Below are 23331 nucleotides of genomic sequence, written 5' to 3'. Positions count from 1 at the left end.
TATCTCAGGGTCCTGACCCCCTAATCACATCCTCCAAAGCCCCCCTTATCATGTAAAGTAGTTTATTCACAGGTCTAGGAATTAGGACTTGGACGTCTTTGGGGTGCTATAATTCTGCCTACCACGCTTCCCCCTAAGGTAACCAGCTTTCCCAGTTTTTAAATTTTATGTTTTCACTGTTTATTATTGAAAATATGAGAAAATATTTGTCCACTACCTCCTTTCCTCAGAAGGTAACATAATATAAACTTTCAGAACCTTGCTTTTTTTCCACTTTCATTCACAACAGCATATCCTGGAGTTCACACCATAGTAGTGTATTAAGAAACACCTTCATTCCTTTAGAGACACATGGGACTTCATTGTGTGAACATACCATAGCTATTTGACCGGTCCCTGCTGATGACTGTTGTATTTTTTCCAGTCTTTGGTATTTAAAATAATCCTGCAATAAAAAAGCTTTGTGTATACATCGTTTTCACCTGTTTCTTCTTATATAGATACTTAAATGGCTTCACTTTTTACATTTAGATTTTTGAGCTCTTCGGTATATGTCCCAGTGTACACATTGAGAAATGGGTCCAAATTTATCTTTTTCACACATAAAATTTGACTTGCATATCTTATTTAACAAAGTCTAAAATTAATCATTATGTCTATCCTTTTCACTGAACAACATACAGAACTTGGGATGACTGCTCAAAGTACCTCCCTTCCCTCTTATATTATGTAGTATCACTTTTTTTAACACCAAATTAAACATTACTGTATTATTTTATGCAACCAATATTTGTTTATATTTATCCACATTAGCCACTTCATTTCTTCTCCCATCTCAGAGCTTCCTCCTAGGGTCATTTTCGTTCTCTCTAAGGCAGATTCCTTTTCTGAGCATCCATTGAAGTAAATGCTGTTTTTGTTTATCTGAAAAAAAATCTTTATTTCACCCTCTTTTAAAACCTTTTTTTAGCTGAGAATACAATTCTGGGTTCTGCTTTAGCTGTAGATGTTATCCCACTGTTTCCTGACTTCTTTTGTTGCTCTTGAGAAGTTATCATTCCTTTGTATTTAATCTCCCTTTCCTCTGTGACTGTTTCACATCTTCTCATTGTTTTTGTTGTCCTGAGGTTTCAGGACTGCAAATCTGCATTTGAATTTCTCTTTTTTACCTTGTTGGGGATTTGTGGACTCTCTGAATATGAAGATTCCACCCTGCTATTTTTCCTTCCAGAATTTGATTCAGCATGTGGGGCTTCTCACTTTCTCCTTAATGTCTCTTAGTTTCTCATCCTGTTGTTCATCTTTGTCTCTCAGAGATGCATTCTGAATGTGTCTTCACATCCATTTTCTGTTCACTGATTCTTCAACCATGTCTTTGATCTGTCATTGAATTTTTAGTTCCTACTACATTTTATAATTTCTAAAATTATCCTGAGTTCTTTCAAACACGCCTAATATTTTTTTATACTACTTTGTTCCTGACTCATTTTTAAAAATTCTCATTCTTATTCCTTTAAGCATTTTAAGCAGGTTTGTTTTATATTTTCTGTCCAGTAATTCCAGAGAAGTCTGGAGTGGTACAGTCCATGGGGTCACAGAGAGTCGGACACGACCAAGAAACTGAATTGAACTGAATTCCAGTATATATAGGATTTTCAATGGGTCTAATTCTGTTGTTTATTGTTTTTGCCAAGTCATGCTGGCAGCAAGCCTGTAAGTCTGTCCTTGTATGTTTTACAATTTTGGATCATGCATCATATTCAGCTGGGCTCCCCCTGGAGCAGTAATACTGGAATATATGCTCTGAACTTGCATCTCTCCAGCGAGGGTTTGCATTTGCTTCTACCATGTGGTCCAGGAGAACTGAAGTTAGATTCTTGGCTTAGAGTTCCTCAGGCCACACAGGTAGTTAAAAGTTACCCCTAAACTCATCATGTGAGTGTGGCCTGAAATTACAAACTTTTAGGAAGACTTTTTCTTCTATCTCAACCTCACGTCAAGACTGAAGGATTATTTGTCTCCTTTTGCCAGTGGACAAATTGGAGGGTGGAGGGCGTCACCATTTTTCTTAATATGTAACTTTTTGAAGGTTTGGCTTTATGTGAAAGGTTTCAGTTCAGATAATCTACCAACAGTCTTTGTCATCTTTTATGCATTATTTTTAGGCTTTTCATAGCAAGGGGACCTGGGAGGGCATCTGGAAGTGAAAGTGGTAGTCATTCAGTCGTGTCCAGCCCTTTGTGACCCCGTGGACTGCAGCTCACCAGGCTCCTCTGTAAATTCTCCAGGCAAGGATGCTGGAGTGGATTGCCATTCCCTTCTCCAGGGGATCTTCCCGACCCAAGGATCGAAACGGGGTCTTCTACATTGCAGGCGAACTCTTTACCATGTGAGCCACTAGAAAGTATTTGCAGGAACAAAACTATGTGTTCTTTTAAAATACTGATATTCAGGAGGAAAAAGAGAAAAAAGCTTGTGAAAGAATCTAAAGGAGAAGAAATGAGGTGGCTGCTTGGGCTCCCTGCCTGGGGCTGATGGACCCGCCTGTGAATATCCTCTGAATCAGCCACTGGAGAGGCTGCTGCTGGACACCTCATGGGAAACAACAGCACGATCAGGATGCTTTTGTCTCGAGGTTTCCCCTGACCTCCCTGCCATCCGCAGTGCCCTGCTTTTCCTCCAGCTTAGACTTTTCTACCTCCTCTCACGTTCTGCATCACACAAATTTATAGAATCTCCTGTCCTTTGATCTCTGTAATGTACTGTAGGGACCATTTCACAGAAACTATCAGCAGTGGTTCTGTGAGGAGGTGCCCAGGAGTTAGGAAGGGATGGTTCCACTGAGTCAAGCCTGTGTCCCACGTGGAACCGAGTTCTAATCCCCTTAGATCCACTGGTGTCATTGAACTTGGAGAATTAGTCCATACTCTCTCTGAGCCCAGTCCTATATTGAAGAGGCCTGTCAATCTCACTTCTTCAGGTAATGAGTTCTGTAGGCTCATTACTCACTATTTGAAGCACTTTTTATTTTATGTTTAAAACTTACCCAAGTTTTAAAACATGGATAAGGGTGGAAATATATAGGTATGAAATTATCCTTGTTAGTGGAGGGCAGCAAAGGCAGAGAGCTATAAAAATTGGGGGCATGGGTTTAGAGTATGATTTGCTACTTGATATTGACATGGAGCACTATCTGAGGATCATAACAAAATAAAAACTATACCTTGAAGACATCTTAAACCTGGAAAGAGTTGGGATTTCTGTCACCAAAGCTGTCCTTACTCCTAACTTTATTTCATGAATGGCATCTCTTGACAGTTGCAAGATACCAGCCTAAATAGAATCTCCTTATCCCATCCTTCCCTCAATTTGCTTGCTGTTTTGGTTTACAATGTCTTAGAGACACAATTAGCTAATTAATTAAGACCTACTTAATTGAGTTAGTTAATACAAATGAATCACAATACCCATAATGGTTAGATGTATTTATTTTAGAAAGTAAGTGGTAGTGAATTAAGACAAACGAAATAAACAAAATAATACATTTATAGTTAATTAACTTTATTAAATTAATAAAATATACATTTATAGTTAATTAAAAATTTCATGTCCATTTTTTATGTTTTTAGGAACTTCAGAAATCCTTCACCAGTAGATGATGTTCGCTGGGCTTTTAGCAGTATTTGTGTCCCTGTTCTAATGCTCTCCAGGTATCAGCACATTTAACTCTTAGAGCAGGCCTATGAGATAAGAACTGTTATCTCCCATTTTCCCACTGAAGAGGCTGAGTGCAGAGAAGTTAAATGAAGGTCACAAAGCTAGGAGGTAACAGAAATGGCTCAGAACAGCCAGTCTGGCCCCAGAGCCCCTGCTGAGCAGAGATGGCTCACCTGGCGAGGAAAGCCACTGACAGTCGTTTCAGCTCCACCACCCCTCACGCCGACGGGTTTAAATCTCGTTCTTGGAAGCTTATACTCAGCAGGTAGGGTGGTACAGAAGCCGATTCCACAGTTGTCTTTATTGGTTCACGTGGACCCTGGGTAGGCCCGGGAGTTCCACATCCTTTGTGCTGCCAACTTGCTGACCTCTTCTCTGTTTCAGTTTCTGTTCCAGCAGCTGGGAATGTTGGTGTCCTTTGTGAAGAGCCACATCAGACCTTACATGGATGAGATAGTCACGCTCATGAGAGTGAGTAGAAATGAATGCTTTGGCCTCTTCCTTGGGGTTTGGGTCCGGGAGCATCTGGAAGCAGGTTTGGATGACGTGGACATGTTTTTTTATGGGTCGTCATAGAGCTGTTACAACCTGAGGATGAAAAGTGGAGCATGGTATCCCAGCAGATCATGAAGGGGTAGAGGGGCCATGGCTACAGGCTCCCAGGTACAAGAGTTCAAGGTGTGAAGTCTGAGGAGAAATCCTGAAGTAATTGTTCTGCCAGAAATAGACTTGAGTTCCTTGCCTCACACACAGCAGAGCAATTTCACTTTAGTATCACAGCAGTGCTTCACTGTTCCCACAAAAGCCCTCTTCCTTACTGCCTATAAAACCATGGACCTAAGAGAGGACTGGGGATTGGGCCTTCCTGGGGCCATTAAATACGATGGACTCCTGTCAGACTCTGAGGAGGAAGGTGATGCTTTCCCCTGCTGCCTTCTACAGCCTGACTGCCGCCTTCTGACTGCAGTCACATCTGAGAGGGGGCTCGCATCCCAGATGTTATAATGTGCTTTAAGCAGGTGTACAGGATGCCCCATTGACAGTAGTATCGTTTTTCTGTTTTGAAGTGGGGGAGGCTGCTTCCTACTTTTTTTTATAATTTCAGTGTCTCTGCTGGGGAGGTTGCTTTGCAGAGATGGCTGTGTCCTAAAAAAATTGGAAGACACTTCTTCCAGTAATTTTTGTTCTTCTATACCAGCCCTTTGTAGTTGGCTTGAAGGAGGCAGCAGGACTAAAATGAAAATGACTGGCTTGAACAATGGAACGTCCCCAAAAATGAGTCCTTGGAACCAAATAACTCCTATATGTATAAATAAGTGAAAGCTGCAGGAGGCTGAAGAGCCTGTCGGATGGAATTAGGGAAGTGGGGAGTGACACAGGAGGAAGCAGTGTTGTCTTGGGGCAAAGCTGAAGTGATCTGTGACTTGCTTCCCAAAAAAGACTTATGGCCAAAGCATAGGGGTTTGGGGCAGGGAGCCTTACACCTGCCAAATCCAGCTTTCACTCCCTTCAGGATATAGAATGTGCAACAGGGCTCTTGGCTTGGCTCTCAATTCAGGGCATTTTAGTAAGCTCCCCCCAGCCCAGGGAGAGCTCGGGCTTTGTGAACAGTGATCCAGCTGACATCCCTGGGGAGGCTGCCTGGCTTCTTTAAGGTAGGGGAAACCCCTCGTAAGGAGCCCCGGTAGTCCTCCAGTGGAGAGTAGTAGTAGTAAGTGGTGCATGCTCAGTCATGCTGGACACTTTGTGACCCCAAGGACTGCAGCCCACCAGGCTCCTCTGTCCGTGAGATTTCCCAGGCAAGAATACTGGAGTGGGTTACCATTTCCTTCTCCATGGGATCTTCCCGACCCAGTGATTGAACCTGAATCTGTTGCATTGGCAGGCCCACTGAGCCACTTAGACTTCTTTTAAAGCCTCTTATCTGAGGAGTTGTCTTTATTTTTTTTTTTCATTGACTTCTACTCTGATTTAAATGGAAGCCCAACAAGCTTCCCTGGTGGCTCAGTGGTAAAGAATCCACCTGTCAAACAGGAGACTCGAGTTCAATCCCTGGGTCAAGAAGATCCCCTGGAGAAGGAAATGGCAGCCCACTCCAGTATTCTTGCCTGGGAAATCCCATGGACAGAGGAACCTGACGGGCTAGAGTCCATGGGGTCACAAAAGAGTTGGACATGACTTAGCAACAACCAAGAGTACTAATATGCATATGTTGCCATCATTAAGTCTCCTGCTCTAGAGGTTTTAAATAAGGTACTAGGCAACTATCTTTCTGAATTGATTTGAAGTGACAGTTTTCCTTGGAGTGAGAGATTAGACCAATTTGCTTTGTAGTACTAAGAGAGGATCTGGAGCCATTTGGCCAGGTTTTCATTTTAGTAACTTATGTGGGATATAATTGGATGAATGTAGAAAAATACTCTTTTTGGCACTCTCTTGGCCTGAAAATGGTTTGGGACAGATGTTAGATGCTGTTGAGCAAAGTCTATATCCAGAAAGAGCAGGAAATCTTATTAACATTAGAGTCGCCCTCTGGCAGAGCCCAGGTGGTACCCAAAGCAGAACCACCCTGGACAACTAGCGAGCTCCTAGAGCACTGCAGAGCTGGTGGTCCATTCATTCTATAAATGGGTTTGGGTGGCTGGAATATGCTAGGCATTCTGCTGGATTCAGGGAGACAGAGATGGATCAGCAGGTTTCATGCCCTTTACTAGCCTACAGTTGAATAGAGGGAGGATGGCAAAAAAAAAAAAAAATTAAGTATTGCAGATGATAGAAAGAGGAGAGGAGAGGGACCCACAGTGGATGCTGAAAGGAGACAGGAAAGGCTTCTGAGTAGAAATGAGGCTTGAGCCAGGTCTGGAAAGACAGGTGGGCTTAGCTGAACAAGAAGTGGCATTTAAGCAGAGAGCAGCATGAGTGAAGCACAGAGGATGGAAGTAGTCTGGTGTTTTCGGGATGATGCAGCTTAGTTGTTCACTGTGATGTGGGGTACAGGAGGACCTGGGGAGCGGAGAACAGGGAAGGGGTTCCGTAGGGCAGACCATGCTCACTGCCTTTCTGCTTCTTTTTAGCTGTCTCAGTTCCTTGGTTCCTATTTCAGCAGAAGGGCCCCTGACTTTGCTCCTCTGTCTTCCCCCTTCCTAGGAATTCTGGGTCATGAACACCTCCATCCAGAGCACAATCATTCTTCTCATTGAGCAGATTGTGGTAGCCCTCGGGGGTGAATTTAAGCTCTACCTGCCCCAGCTGATTCCACACATGCTTCGCGTCTTCATGCATGACAATAGCTCAGGCCGCATTGTCTCCATCAAGGTAAGTATCCTGGGGCATCCTCTAGAGAGATTTCCAGAGTCCGTCAGAGTCCCCAGTTGGTCATCGTCTAAGAGACGAGACCCTGTTCTGAGTGACAGGGTGGTGCTCGGCCTAAAAGACCTAGGGAATATTCCAGTACCTGAAGTGTGCAGTGTGCAGCTTATACAATGTTTCTGATCCTCTCTTGATTATCTTTATGTTTTGTCTCCTTTAATGGAATAATCTGATAAATGTTTATGGCAGAGCAGTTTTCTCTACTATCCAGCCACTGATCCCTTAACAATTGAAGTAAGCTCAGAGAAAGCAAAGTAACATATAAGCAAAACAATATGAGGGGAGACTGTGCTACCAAGAGAATGTAATTCCAAGTCACTTATTAAAGTCCGTTTGGAGTCCCCCCAAAATTTGGAATTAGCCTACCACTGCCACCCTTCATGGACTTAGGGACTTGATCCCTGACTGTATTTGTTCATCGCCGTGCCTCTGCTCCTTTTTGCAGTTGCTGGCTGCAATCCAGCTGTTTGGTGCCAACCTGGACGACTATCTGCATTTGTTGCTGCCCCCAATCGTGAAGTTATTTGATGCTCCCGAAGCCCCATTGCCTTCTCGAAAGTGAGCACCTGCCCTCTAGAACTAACAGTCATCAAGCTAGTTAACCGTTAAAATGTCTTGTTGAAAATGTCCTTTTCCTAAGTCCTCAGGCCATCTTTCTTTTTTTTTGTCATTTTAGGTTAGTCCAGAAACATATTCCCATTAGGTTAGTCCAGAAGTATACCATGGAAGTGCTTATAGAAATCTTAACTGTCCCTATCCCACTGCAGTGTGTATTGGCTCTGTGCACCCAAAATAACGTCAGAAGCCATTCCCTCCCATTAGGTGCCGATTGTTAAGGTAGCCCTCAGTTGTTTCTTTTACTCTGGGCTGTGTGTCAGCAGTTACTTACCTCAGCGGTTGTTGTAGGGCCGCACTAGAGACTGTGGACCGTCTGACAGAGTCTCTGGATTTCACGGACTATGCCTCTCGGATCATTCATCCAATTGTGCGCACACTGGACCAGAGCCCAGAACTCCGTTCCACAGCCATGGACACGTTGTCCTCACTCGTCTTTCAGCTGGGAAAGAAGGTGAGGTGGGAGTCCTCAACACATGTGCTGTTCTGCCTTAGTGAACTCCTCCGCTTGTCAGTCTGTAGGCCTCAACCACTGTCAGAGGGAGGGGAATCATTTATGCCCTTTTTCCCTTCTTCATTCAGCAAGTGTTTATTGAGCCACCTCTGTGGGCTGAGTGCTGTTCTGGGGATGATGCAGTGAACAGAATGATGTCCTTGTTCCCACAGAGCTCACGTTCCAGTGAAGCAAAGCTCTGAGACATCATTTATCTCATGAGGGTGATGAGTGGGGAGAGACGCTGTTTCTTTAGGGGAGGTGAGAAAGACCAGTCTGATAAGGTGACATTTCAGCAGAGACCTAAGTAACAGAAAGGCCCAGGCCCAGGGAGCTGGCTTCAGGCACAAGGAAGAGCAAAGGCACAGGTTCCAGAAGACAGAACCTGGAGGGATGGGACAGCAAGAGAGTAGTGACTTCAGCAGTGGAGCAGGGGAAAGGGCTTGGAAAGGTCATAGAGAACTTTGTGAGGGCTGGGCTGGCGATGGGCCCACTGGAAGCTACGTATTGTGACCAGTGGTTCTCAGAATGTGATTCTCCAACAGGCAGCATCAGTATGTACACAGCTGGGTGCCCATTAGAACTGCAGGTCCCCGAGGACCTGCCAAGCCAGAGCTCTGATTATGAGCGCAGCAGTCTATGGTTTTATATGCCTTCCAGGTGATTCTGATGCCCACTAGAATTTGCACATTGCTGTTACAGGCCATTATAAGTACGCTGGGTTTTACTCTGAGCAACACTGAAAGTCTTTGGAGAGATTGAGCACAGGAATACTGTGATCTGACCTAACATTTTTAAATGATGGCTCTTAGTGCTGTGTGGAAGAACAGACTGGGCCAAAAGTGGAAGCAGAGAGATCATTACAGTAAAAGCCGGTTGCAGTGACCCAGATGGGAGGCGGTGGGCATAAGGATCATAGCTCAGGGGCCAGAAAGTGATTCTCGTGCAACCACAGAGCTAGTCCCAAACCCCGAAGTAATAGCTGTAATGAGGCAGTGCTAATAATCTTTTCTCTCTTTCCCACTCTCCAAAGTAATGGTTTCTGATCTGTTTGCTCTCCTCTTGCAGTACCAAATTTTCATTCCAATGGTGAACAAAGTTCTGGTGAGACACCGAATCAACCATCAGCGCTACGACGTCCTCATCTGCAGGATTGTCAAGGTGAGCTGTGCTTCGTTTCTGCTGTCAAGCTCCCTCATCGTCTTTTTTAACTGGTATTCTTAGCAATGGGAGTATATATAGCTTTTTAGGTCTGAACTGTGCTGTGCTGTGCTGAGCTAAGTCGGTTCAATCGTGTCCAACTCTTTGCCACCCTATGGACTGTAGCCCACCAGGTGCCTCTGTCCATGGGATTCTCCAGGCAAGAACACTGGAGTGGGTTACCATGCCCTCCTCCAGGGGATCTTCCCAACCCAGGGATCAAACCCAAGTCTCCTGAGGCTCCTGCATTGCAGGCAGATTCTTTACCGCTGAGCCGCTGGGGAAGCCCTTTGGCTCTGAACTAGGGATTGGCAAACTTCTGTCAAGATAGTGCATTTTTTCAGCTTTACAGGCTTGGTGGTTTCTGATGAAACTACTCAGCTCTGCCACCACCACCTGGAAGCAACCATAGGCATCCATAAGCACATGGGCCGAGTTGCATTCCAGTAAAACTATTTATGGACACCAAAATTTGATTCTCTAATAATTTTCATGTGTTGCAGAATACCAGTCTTTCAATTATTTTTTCAATCATTAAAAAAAATGTAGAAACCAGCCTTAGCCCTTAGGCCTGACAAAAACAGGCAGCAAGCAGCTCCTTGCTGCCCCAGCTCTTCATCGCATTTATGGCTCACGTGCCAGTTGCATGCTCATACTCCTAAGTCAGTGCTTGTCAGCAACCAGGACTGATCAATGCAGACTGGTCTCAATGCAGAATACAACCCACTCATGATTCATTCTATCCGTTCCTGGAATCGTTCCTAAATCCTGGCTCTTCCGAAAGGTGAGACCCGCCCAAGGTTTAAGGGTGTTTTCTAACCTGGAGCAGCTCACGGAGTCGCAAGTGTTCGGTAAACTCTGGTTGCAGGGGTATACCCTGGCTGACGAGGAGGAGGACCCTCTGATTTACCAGCATCGAATGCTGAGGAGCGGCCAAGGTGATGCCTTAGCCAGTGGACCAGTGGAAACGGGGCCCATGAAGAAATTGCACGTCAGCACCATCAACCTCCAAAAGGCAAGTCCATTGTGTCCTGGCAGGGCTTGGAAAGGAGAACCCTGCTGTTGTCGCTTGTTCAAAACTTTCAGCTCTTGCTGTCTTCTGTCTAAAATAACCAAAATCCAAGCATTTTTCTGAAAATCTAGATACCATGAACGTAGATCATTTTGTCTTTCTCCAAGTATCTGAATTATACAGTTTTTTAATAGAAGGAAAGTAAAGAACAAGGTGTCCTTTTATGTTCCCTTGGAGCCTTGGCAGTGGAACTTATTTTTTTTTAATAATTTTATTTAATTATTTTATTTTATTTTGGCTATGCTGGTCTTTGTTGCTGTGCGGGCTTTTCTTTAGGTGCTACTGTCTAGTTATGGGTCAAGTCTTCTCATTGCAGTGGCTTCTCCTGTTTTGGAGCACGGGCTATAGGGCACGTGAGCTCAGTAGTGGTGGCTCTTGGGCTCTAAAGCACAGGCTCAATAGTTGTGGCACATGGGCTTAGTTGCTCCGCGGCACGTGGGATCTTCTCGGATCGAGGATCAAACCTGTGTTTCCTGCATTGGCAAGTGGATTCCTTACCACTGAGCCACCCGGGAAGCCCAGTGGAACTTGTTGAAGTTTGCATTCTCATTTTTTACATGAATAGAACACAACCAGTCAGCCTTGTAGTTAGCGCTGAAACTGATGCAGGCTCTTTAAAGCCGTGCTTCACAAACTTCTCAGATTCATTGGGCTTAACTACATGCTGGGGAACTTGTTAAAATGCTTGTTCTGATTCAGGCTCAAGCTCAGGCCTTGATAGTCTCTATTTCTAACAAGCTCCCAGGTAATGGCCGATGGCAGTGGTCCACAGGACCACACTGAGTAGCAAGGGTTTAGATCTCTGCAGGTCAGTACTGGATTCTCTATGCTGACCAAGCCTGGGATAAAACCAGCTTCTCATCACGTATGTCCCCAGCGATCCACTTACAAATAGGCAGTTTCAAAGCATCTCTGATGGCTCTAAACAGAGTAATCATATACTTCACTGACTTTCAAATAAATTTATCAGGTTGCTTATTTTCCACATTTTACACCAGTCTTTAGTACTTCTGGTGACTGAAAGCAGCTCCCACTTTGGATTTCAACATAGGTTTCTTTCCTTTATGACCAGTTGACCCAAGGCGGTTGCACTTCTATGCAGCAGCAGATAGAGGTAAAGAACTGGGCAGGGCTGGTCCCAGCTGACTTGATCTCTTGGCCAAGCCCATAAGGATTTGCACACAGACCTGTGTGCATGGGCTCACACACAACTTTGGAACACTGGCCTTTACTCCTGACATCAGCCTTTACCCACATAGGCAACTGCAAAGTAACCACTACTGAGAAAAGTTTGATGATTTAAGATGAAAGTGGTAAAATACCCCTGGATCAGGAGTGATGTTGCTCTCCTGTGTGTGTTTTGTAACTGCTAGCCCCAGACCTCAGGAGGAGAAAGGGCATCAACACCTGGCATTCCCAAGTGGTTGCTGAGGCCACCATGCTAACACCTCACCCTTGAGGGAGGGGCTGGACAAGGAGGCCAGATGCGTGTTTCCACCCAGATATTTTCAGCCTGCCTTGGAGCAGAATGTCCTTCCAGCTGTCCGCCCTGCTTTAGGGCTTTGTTTTCTTTACTTCAGGAAATTCCCCAGTGGTCTAGTTTGCTTCCAGGAGGTTTTGCTTTTTACACAGGATTTGGAAAAAATAAACATAACCTTTGCCAAAGAGGAAAAACAAGGCATCTTAGTTTGTCTCACCTGAGAGAACAGATCAAATTCAAAAACCCTAAACAAAGTTCTCCACAGCTAACACTCAGATTCATTTCATCTAAAAGTAAATTGTGCTTCTACGTATTCATGTGATGATAACTAGGGATTGGTATATTTGTCAGTTTTAACCAGCTTTCAAAATAATAATTTGCCACCTCTGTCACCCTTCTATTGGCTATGCTAATAGAGGATTTACATAGTGCAGAAAACATAAAAAACATTTATATATACCTCTAGCATGCCTCCAAGATTTTCAGCTGCTTTCCTGTCTTATGGTAATTGATTCGGGCTTATCTTCTAAATGAATAAGCTGGCATGCCATCAGCGTGCACCAGTGTTACCAAATGAGGCAATCAGCAGAGGGTGGGTGATGAGAGGAAACTGACTGGAGTTTCAACAGTTGCTGTAAAACCCAGAGAATTGAGAGTTGATTATGTTTTAAATTACAAAGCAGTGGGGAAAGGCCGTTGTGAGGCACATATCGTGTTTGATAGATTGTGCAGTTGTTCACTAAGCCAAAATTTTTTGGAGAGCTATTTGCTACCATTTATCGAATGGTACCAATGTTAATGATCACAATAACCATCTACATTTGTTGAGCACTTCCCGTGTGTCAGGCACTGTTGTGAGCACTTTATATGTATTGATTCATTTAATCTTCACAGTAACTGTGAGTTCAGTGCTGTCACTACCGTCCCTCTTTTATGATGTAGACACTGAAAGGTTAAGAAATGTACCCAATGTCAGCCAGTAGATGGTGGAACCAAGGATGTGAGCCAAGTATGACTCCAGAGACCAGTCTCTTAACCACTGTGCTGCATTGCCTTCACCTCACCCAAACTCAACCTCACATCTTTAGAGGGCAAAAGACATTAGTACTACTTCCTTGTGTATGAATGACTTTTAAATACCTTGTAATATAGTGCTGCTATGCAGAGACTCACTGTGTAGGGTGGAAACCAGCAATCTGTGGGTTGACAAGAACTTGATGTTCCCATTTCATTCCACAGAATAAGGCCTGAAAGTCTTTGGTATCTAGTGTCACTCTTCTTTCTAGTTCAGGAATTCTCATTGTGTCAGTGAGAATCCACATAAATTTTTAAGCTGTCTCTTACAGTATCTCTACTTCAGTTTTTGATGTATAGTAATAGTTTAGTACTGTCACTTATTGGTAACTCATCAAAAGCTACAGCAGACTTCCGTTTCATCCCAGGGAGGTGATGGATTGGGTCAGTGATGGTCAGGTGATACAGCACACACAGGTCTCTTTCACTCCCTGGACGACTTCCCTTGAGAACTTCTGCTCTAACTTAACTGATCCTCCCTTAGTTTAGGGAAGATCAACCTGTCTGTTCTGCCAGAAAAATCTTTTAAGAATATATTTTAGAAGTTAGAGATTTAGTAGTTAAGGCTAGGCCAATTCAGAGAGAAGTCATTTTGATAATAAGAGCAACAATGTTTTGCTCCTTATTCCAGCTAGACCCTTTAGATGCATTTTTCCTGGATGAAGAAGACTTAAGACTCAGATGCCGCATACAAGTAGTTTGCCCAGAGTTTCTTCAGCAGCTGAGTGGCAAGGCTAGGGTTCCAGCCAGGTGTTTCTAACTTCAGAGTAGCAGGCACTCACACATAGAGCACTAACTTATGCTGAGCACTGTGCTAAGTCCGTTACATGTATTAACTTAGTTAATCCTTAAAACACCCTCTGAGGTGGGGACTGTTATCCACACTTTACAGAGAAGGAAACTGAGGCACAGAAAAGTTAAGTAACTTGCCCAAGACCAGGCACTCAATACATTACATAACTGGGATTTGAACTCAAGTTGCCAAGCTCCACAGAGTGTGGCTGCTGGCCAGTCTATTACTCAGCTCCAGGGCCCTAGTCTTTCCATCCGCCTCCCTAAGCTGCCCCTGCTAGTAACTCTTGGTGCCAGGAGAGCTCAGAGTTTTGAGGAAAATTGAGGGGGATTAACTGCAAAGTAAAAGTTCTATCTGTTCAGCTCCTTTTGTCTCATTCCAACATAGTGCTGTGTCCTCTGGGCTTTGTGACACTATCAGTGATGGTGCAGATCTGAGCATTTTCCCTCACCCTGTGTGACTGCGCTGTCAGATAAGCCAGTGTCCCACTGCAGAGTGCCCTGGGCCCTTCCCACACGGCTGGAGGCCATTCTGAGTGTGACGGTCCCCATCCAGTCTGGGTCTGTAGAGCTCTCTGCTTCGCGGATAGAGTCAAGCACAAATGAGTTGTAAAACAGGCATTCTGTATATTGTGTTATATTCCAGAGGTTGCTGCTTTTGTTTTATGACTTTAATTAAATATTACTCTTTTGTATTTGTACTCAGGGAGTTTTGTCGTGAGAGGTATAATTGTATAAACCAAAGAAGTGGGATAATCATTAGATAGGCGAGGGCTCCTTACAATTGCCCCCCACAGCTGACTGTTTTCCTTTGTCACCTGTGGTGTATAGGCCTGGGGAGCTGCCAGAAGGGTCTCCAAAGATGATTGGTTGGAATGGCTGCGGCGGCTGAGCCTGGAGCTGCTGAAGGACTCCTCGTCGCCCTCCCTGCGCTCCTGCTGGGCCCTGGCACAGGCCTACAACCCGATGGCCAGGTGCGGTGTGTCAGGGCTCCCTTTCTTCCCAGCTTCACATTGTGGTCAAGAGGACCAGCCTGTAGAAAGCAATATATAAGAATTAGTTTTTATTAGCAGTAAGAGTAAAAAGGTATTTTTAATTTTGTTAACTTCTAGGGTAAAAAATAAAAAGGCAAATTGAACAAGCTCTTACTATAGGAAGAGAATCCATCTTAACCTTGCTAATAGACCTTTCATTAGTAGATTTAGGTTCAAAATTTTAATTACAAACTCATTTATAACTCTGAAAACAACTATGTAATAGTTTAATATAACCTGCTTCCAGTAATAGTGATGTTCCAGTTACATGTAACTGCATCGTAAGTCCCCTAGTCTTAGTGGTCTAAAACAACAGCCATCTAAAATTATTTATTCTACACACAAATCTATAGTTTGGGCAGGAGTTGTGGGAACAGTTTGTCTCTGGCCCACCCAATGTCAGCAGGGGTATTAGTCCCGGGGCTAGAAGGTCGGCTTCCAAGATGGCCCATTCATACATCTGCCAAGTTGGGGCTGACGGTTGGCCAAAGGTTCAGCCCTGGCCATGGGCCTTGGTTCCTCTCCATGTGGACTGCTCCGTGGGTTGCTTGGGCTTCCTCACAGAATACTGTCTTAATTCAGGAGTGAGTGTCCGCAAGGGACTGACACAGAAGTGCACAGTGCTTGTACAACCTGCCTTGGAGGTCATGTAGTGTCACTTCTGCCCCATTCTGTTGTCAAAAGAAGTCACAAAGACCCATTCAGGCTCAAGGAGAGGAGATGTGGATGCTACTTTTTTATAAGGGAGTGGAAGAAGGAAATGGCAACCCACTCTAGTATCCTTGCCTGGAGAATCCTGTGGACAGAGGAGCCTGGTGGGCTGCTGTCTTTGGGGTCACACAGAGTCGGACATGACTGAAGTGACTTAGCATGCCTGCATGCATTGGAGAAGGAAATGGCAACCCACTCCAGTATTCTTGCCTGGAGAATCCCGGGGACAGAGGGGCCTGGTGGGCTGCTGTCCATGGGGTCACACAGAGTCGGACACGACTGAAGTGACTTACAGCAGCAGCAGCAGCAGCAGCAGGAAAGATCCTCGAAGAACGTGTGGAACAGGAGCTAGTGCTGCAGCCGTCTTTGGAAAATAGAATTTACCTTAAAAATACTGTAAACCTTACACAGTGAATCTTAAATAGTCATTGAAAATTTGGTTTATAAAAAGTTATAACACATATAGAAAATTTATGGCATAATGTAAGTGAATAAAATGGAATACAAAATGGTGCAAATGTGGGATTTCAACTATTAAAAATATGTGTACATAGGAAAAAGATTATAAAGTAATACAACAATGATTATCTCTAGGAGGATTTAAGGAACAATTATTTTCTTTTTTTGTTCTTTTTCTTCTTTTCTAAGTTTTTCTACAATGGACAGTGCTTATTTATAATGAAGCATGATTTCATTAGCAATCTTTTCATTAGCAGGAACCAAAAAAGTGAAGTATTCCATTTCACTTTCGTCATCACGGCTGGTTTGCTCTTTGCAGTGTATTTAGCAGGAATAGAAATGGTCCCTGAGACTGCTACTGATTTGCCATGATTTGGTTCATCTGATTTCTTTCAAATATTTTTTAACGCTTAAAAAAAAATTGTTCCTAGGGAGTCTCTGTTTCCATAGTGTGCAGATTTCACATTCTCTTATTTCCATAGTATGGAGAAATAGTGTTTCCTCTTGTCTGCTCCCAGTCCTTTTTGAGCACACCCTCATCCAAAAGAGGTTTGTGATAAATACACACATATGTGTCTGTTCCATTAATGCCAAGCATGTTCATTTGGGAGCCACCGTAGCATTGCACCTAGATCAGAAAGCTTACTTCTTAATGTACACAGGGCTTCTCTTGGTCTTCATGTTACCCCATGAATTTCAGATTTTGTTTTCTTTTATCAGATTCCAAAATTATGTATGTATCGAACTGATTTAACCTGTTAAGTATATAAAGAAAAATAGATGTATAGGCGTCAGGTGCTTAAGCCCATACATTATACAGGCATATCCTGTAGTTTCCAACCCCCTGTCCATACATTTGCTGAAAAAGAGAGGATAGGATTGAAGTCCAGATGTCAGGGGTAGCAAATGTGTCCACCCGAGTGGTGCTGTAGTGGTCTTAAATAGTTGTCGTGATCCTGGGAATGGTACCCCTGCTCCCGGGTCTTCCCAAGGCCCCAGCTATTAGAGGTTTGGCTTAGGGAATGTTTTAAGACTTACAGATTTGGGTTCTGTTTTCTGATGCTTCTAGTTTCTTAAGCTCTGTTGTCACTTTGTTTATGACCATCCAACTAAGGGTTCTGCTTATGTTTTGAAAAGCAATAAATAGCAGATGCTGCCTTTGCCACTTCTGATCTTAGTTTAGACATTGCCTGAGAAGAAACATGCCAAGAATCATTTGAAGATAAATGTTAACTGAATCTGTTATGTCAACTTCTATGTTAAAAGTCCCTTTCTGTTCGTCCCCTCTAATGAAGAAGAGTGATTCAGGCACTGTGGAGACAAGTCATTTTGTTCTGCTCTTCTTTCTCCCCACTCCATCCTGCCCCCACAGTTTTCCCTGGACCTGTGCTGAAAAAATGAACAGTCACCAGCCACATGTGCTTATTTCAATTTAGGTTAATTAAAAGTAACTAAAACTTAAAATTCAGTTCTTAGTCACACTTATCACTGTTCAAGTGCTCATTGACCAGTGGCTCCCATATTGGGTGGGGAAGATAGAGACCATTTCCAGCAAGTTCTGTTGGACTGCCTTGGCCTATACAGCCATTATCAGTGCCAGGAGTAGCTTGATAAGTTGTGGCTTTGTGGCACCAGGCAGAGGCAGGAGGGGCATTTCCAGCATTTGTCGCCACTCCTGTCTACCTTCAGGGATCTCTTCAATGCTGCGTTTGTGTCCTGCTGGTCTGAGCTGAACGAGGACCAGCAGGATGAGCTTATCAGAAGCATCGAGTTGGCCCTCACCTCCCAGGACATCGCAGAAGTCACGCAAACCCTCTTAAATTTGGCTGAATTCATGGAACACAGTGACAAGGTGAGCCTGTCAGGGAACCAGCTGGTGGGAGGAGGGGAAGCACCCACACAACCCACTCTTGCCTGGTGCCCTCTCTGCCACTTGTTCCCTATGCTGTGGGGTTCTGCTCTCCTCCAGGGCCCCCTGCCTTTGAGAGATGACAACGGCATTGTCCTGCTGGGCGAGAGGGCTGCCAAGTGCCGAGCGTACGCCAAAGCACTGCACTACAAAGAACTGGAATTCCAGAAAGGTCCCACCCCCGCCATTCTCGAGTCTCTCATCAGGTAGGCCATACACCCTTTCTGTTTGATGCCTGCATCTCATATGACCTCTCTTCTCCCACTGCCTGGTGCCAGTTCCCTGAAGGCCCTTGGAGACCTCCTCTCTGTCAAATCTGCTGTCGGTTCTGGCCACATGTGTAAATGAGTTGTGGTTGCAGGTGGCCTTTCCTGGTACTCTAGCCAGAATTGTCACTTCTGTTGACCCTTAGCACCTGGGCTCCTGTTCTTTTCCAACCTGTGCTTACTTGTCTTGATGAAATCAGCGTAAAGCAGTTCTGTGGCCAGAGCAGCCTAGGAAAAATAGATTTTATGTCTGGGTTAGACCGCGCGCTCTGGCTTGGGAGTAGGAGCTGATTTCTGTCCCTCAGAGACCACCCACAGGCGGGCTAGGGTTTTATTGACTAAATATGTTGGTTCGTGAGCCTTCCTCTGTGGAGTGCTGTGAATGTAAAAGGCAGAGCCATGTCTGAAATCCAGTGGTCTTTTCCTCTCATTTGCTTATGTTCTTTCATAAGGTTGTTTTGAGTCTTCTGGGTATGGAAAAAATAGGTTGTTTAATAAATTTTTTGCTGTTATGAAACTACAAGCAGCCTTAAATGTTAGCTCCACAGCTCCTAGAGAATTGTTTACTTCCCCTAATGATTATCGGAGAATATTAACTCAGAGATCTAATTATCTTCATGTAAATGCTAACATGGTAGATTATTTCACTACAAATAGTTTAGGAAAACTCATGCTGCTAATCAGGACCTCCACTGTGGCTGAAACAGCCTGCTGTGAGTGGCGCTCCCTTCATTTGAAAGGATAATCAAATAACCAATTTCTCTGCTAGCTCTGCTTTTGAGTAGATGCTAAACTCTGTTCTTTTGAGTGCTTTACAAAGTGACCAAAAAGATAGAAGTGTGTTTTTGCCCAAATAAATTGGACTTGGAGAGAATGCTGATATCTAAAATATCACACAGGAATGGTTATAAATGTGCCATCCTATGGGTAGGCCTCAGTTTCAAATTAGGCAGAAGCGGACACCTTCCTTCCTTCCTTCTGTCTCTGGTTTATGTAATGCAATCTTGCTTCATAACTGGAAGAAGACCCCATAGCTGACTGTTGTGATTCAACATTAAGTAACTCGTTTTTGCACATTAATTTCCTTGCTTGCCTTTTTCTGTTTGATACCTCTCTGGAACTTCCCTCATCCAACCCCCAGTTTTTTCCATATTTGAGACAACCACTGAAGTGTTAGTGTTTATGCAGATATGTAGAAGAAGATGTAGTCAGAGGCCTGGAAAAGTGTTCCAGAAGGTCATTTAACTTCTTAAAGCCAATGTAATTGAAAATGTTGTTGTTGAGTCACTGAGTCGTTCCTAACTCATTTGCCATCCTCTGGACTGTAGCCCGCCAGGCTCCTCTGTCTATGGGATTTCCCAGGCAAGAATACTGGAATAGGTTGCCATTTCCTTCTCCAGTAATTGAAAATACATCCTTGGAATTCCCTGCAGATTAATACTGGCTTTAAGAAAACAAACAAAAACCTCTGGTCCCAGTGAAGCCAGGGCCTCTACACTCTGGTTGGTTCCAAGATTGGTTCAGCTCAGCTGGTGCAGGTTCAGCTCAGCTCATCCCTTCGGTTGGTTTCCTGTATCTTCCCAATACCCATCTTTTTTGTCTCTGCTTGTAGTTTTTCCTGCTGAATTTCTAAAACTGCTTTTTCTCAGCACCATTGCTGCGTTACGCCATCATGTTGAGTGAAAAAAGTTTTAAGAAACAGCCTTAAGTTGCTTATTCAGAAGTTGCTCTCAGCACTACCCCAGTCCTCACAGACACTCCTCCCATGGCTCAGACCCTCCGCCTCTACTTTGGTTTCATCTTGGAAGCATTGCTGTTCAGTAAGAGGTTGGGTTCCCTTCCTCACAGTGGCTACTAGAGAGCTCAAAGCTCAATTCCTGGCCCACCTGTATCACACTGCAGACATCTTTCCTGTTTTTTCTACTGCCCTCCTCCCTTCTCTGATTTTATTTTTCCTTCTGTTACTTTCTCTTCAGCATTTGTCATTTACTTTAAAGTTTAGTATACACGGTTGAGTCAACTACCTTAAATTCTTTTTGAAGCAATCAGATTAATTGTACACAGAAACATCTTTGCACAATTGATTCTAAGTTTTTATTTTTGTTGTGAAAAGCCGTGCTGTGCTGACAGTACTGTTCTCTTGCTACTGGATTAATCTGTCGTCCTACCTGTTGAAATTTTTATCTACCTGCTCCAGGACACATTAAATCCACATGTAATCGCCAAACTGGGGCTGACAGCCTCTCAAAGCTGTATATATCAGTGAATATAACTGCTTATTTGGGGAGCAGAGAGTTAAATGAGTATTTAGGTACTTTGAAACACACGTGCTCCTGTACTTACACATGTGCACAGTTTTTACTTGGCATATTAGCATTAGGATAAGATCTGGTGCCCTGCTCATTCTTAGTTTATTCAGGACTGTGTAACGAATTACCATAGGCCAGGTGGCTTGAACATCATTTATTTTTCACAGTTAGGAGAAGATGGGAAGTCCAAAATCAGGGTGCCAGCATGGTTGGGTTCTGGTGAGACCCTCTTCTGGGTCAGTGATTTCTCTGTGTGTCCTCCTGGGGTCTTTTTATGAAGGTACTAATCCCTTTCATGAGGGCTCCACACTCATGGCCTAATCCCCTCCCAAAGGCTCCCATCTCCAAATGCCATCACATTGGGAATTAGCCTTCAAAATATGAATGGAGGTTGGGGGAGTGCATCAGGGAGATGCAGATTCTGTCCACAGCACCTGCTTCTCTTTCTCCACCCGAAGTAGAAGAGAAGGTCTGATCAAAACTGGTGCTCTCACTGCCTAGCCCCTGACATGTTATCCCATTTTAAGAAAATTTTCTGATTGAGAACATTCCAGTGCTTACAGTTGGCATCAGCTCTGCCAACTGCCCGTCAGTCCTGTTCTCTTTCACACCCTTTGTACCTTCTCTCACACACCCTGGAGGGTGTGTCAGAACACAGTGCTCTTTACCGTCAGGAGTGCTGAGCTCTCCTTTTTGTGGTTCTGTCCTCTTGAAGGTAGAGGTTTTGCTGCTCTCACCTTCAAGTCCTTGGAATCCGTGTCACCCTGCCCCAGACAAAATGCTTTAAAAGTGATCATTACTGTCAGAATCTGCACCTCTGTGGGTTACGGTGTGTGTTTTCCTTCCACCTGCTTTCCCTGGTCTCTCAGACATTTCCCCAGAAGAGTGAGGTAAACCACAGATGCTGAATTAGAGCTTCAGTGTGTTGGTTTTTGGTTTTTTATAGTGCCTTTTTTTTTTCAACATTAACCTTGTCACAAGAAGGTTTTTATTTCAGTTATTCAATTTCATATCTGTAAAAATATGAGTCAATTTCAGGAACAAACCTATTGGTTTTGATTAATATAATATAGACACTTTGTCCCCAACTTTCTTGAGGGATCAGTTCAGTTAAGTTCAGTCGCTCAGTCGTTTCCGACTCTTTGCGACCCCATGAATCGCAGCACACCAGGCCTCCCTGTCCATCACCAACTCCCGGAGTTTACCCAAACCTATGTCCATCAAGTCGGTGATGCCATCCAACCATCTCATCCTCTGTCATCCCCTTCTCCTCCTGCCCCCAATCCTTCCCAGCATTAGGGTCTTTTCCAATGAGTCAACTCTTCGCATGAGGTGGCCAAAGTATTGGAGTTTCAGCCTCGACATCAGTCCTTCCAATGAACAACCAGGACTGATCTCCTTTAGAATGGACTGGTTGGATCTTCCTGCAGTCCAAGGGACTCTCAAGAGTCTTTTCCAACACCACAGTTCAAAAGTATCAATTCTTCGGCATTCAGCTTTCTTTACCATCCAACTCTTACATCCATACATGACCACTGGAAAAACCATAGCCTTGACTAGACAGACCTTTGTTGGCAAAGTAATGTCTCTGCTTTTAAATATGCTATCTAGGTTGGTCATAACCTTCCTTCCAAGGAGTAAGCGTCTTTTAATTTCATGGCTGCAATCACCATCTGCAGTGATTTTGGAGCCCAAAAAAATAAAGTCTGACACTGTTTCCACTGTTCCCCATCTACTTCCCATGAAGTGATGGAACCAGATGCCATGATCTCAGTTTTCTGAATGTTGAGCTTTAAGCCAACTTTTTCACTCTCCTCTTTCACTTTTATCAAGAGGCTCTTTGGTGACAAATATAATTGTATATATTTAAATGTATACCATGATGATTTGATAGGCATTATAGAATGATTACTAAGATCAATATAACCACCTCACATGGCTAATTGTTTAATGTGTGGTGAGAATGTTTAAGATCTACTCTCAGCAGATTTCAGATATACAAAACTGTTTTGTTAGCTATAGTCACCATGCTGTGTATTAGATCCTAAAAACTTACTCATCTTATAACTGAAAGTTTGTGTACTTTGACCTCTATCTCCACATTTCCCCATTCTCCTATCCCCTGACAACCACCATTCTAGTCTCTTTTTTTATGAAATCACTTCTAAAAACATGATTTTGCATGTGTGATACTATACGTTATTTGTCTTTCTCTGCCTTATTTTACTTAGCATAATGCCCTCCAAATTCATCCATGTTGTCACAAATGGAAGAATTTCTTTCTTTGTGGCTGAATAATAGTTCATTGTTTATATTATATGTGTGTGTATATATTTACACACACACGTGCTATTTATTTATTTGTTTTTGGCTATGCTGGGTCTTTGTTGCTGTGCAGGCTTTTCTCTAGTTGTGGCAAGCTGAGGCTACTTTACATGGAGGTGCGCAGACTTCTCATTGCAGTGGCTTCTCTTGTTGCAGAGCTCAGACTCTAGGGTGCACAGGATTCAGTAGTTGTGGCTCCCAGGCTCTAGAGCACTGGCTCAATAGTTCTGATACACAGGCTTAGTTGCTCTGCGGCATGTGGGATCTTCTTGGATCAGGAATTGCACCCATGTCTCCTGCATTGACAGGTGGATTCTTTACCACTGAACCACCAAGAAAGCCTGAAGTACATTTTGGGTTGTTTCCATCTCTTAGCTTTGTGGATAATACTGCAGTGAACATGGGAATACAGATATCTCTTCAAGATAGTGATTTTGTTTCCTTTGAATATGAACCCAGAAGTGAAAAATTGCCAGATCCTATGGTAGTTCTGTTTTCAATTTCTT

General features: G+C 43.8%; 1 protein-coding gene across 7 annotated transcripts in view; it reads left to right on the top strand.

The window, feature by feature from the left end:
* MTOR (mechanistic target of rapamycin kinase) overlaps positions 1–23331 on the top strand; it is a 132416-nt gene that overhangs the window by 36055 nt on the left and 73030 nt on the right. For all 7 annotated transcript variants that reach the window (XM_081493286.1, XM_081493285.1, XM_081493288.1 and 4 more), the window contains exons 20-28: positions 4102–4188; positions 6865–7032; positions 7532–7644; positions 7993–8155; positions 9263–9355; positions 10263–10409; positions 14644–14786; positions 17706–17868; positions 17986–18131. In XM_081493286.1, the coding sequence (XP_081349412.1) occupies positions 4102–4188; positions 6865–7032; positions 7532–7644; positions 7993–8155; positions 9263–9355; positions 10263–10409; positions 14644–14786; positions 17706–17868; positions 17986–18131 (1223 nt within the window). The remainder of the gene's footprint in view (positions 1–4101; positions 4189–6864; positions 7033–7531; positions 7645–7992; positions 8156–9262; positions 9356–10262; positions 10410–14643; positions 14787–17705; positions 17869–17985; positions 18132–23331) is intronic.

The sequence above is a fragment of the Giraffa tippelskirchi genome, chromosome 5 (genome assembly GCF_054371585.1).
Source record: "Giraffa tippelskirchi isolate mGirTip1 chromosome 5, T2T-mGirTip1v1.2.pri, whole genome shotgun sequence".
NCBI classification, from domain to species: Eukaryota; Metazoa; Chordata; class Mammalia; order Artiodactyla; family Giraffidae; genus Giraffa; species Giraffa tippelskirchi.
This window is presented reverse-complemented; position numbering and strand designations above follow the sequence as displayed.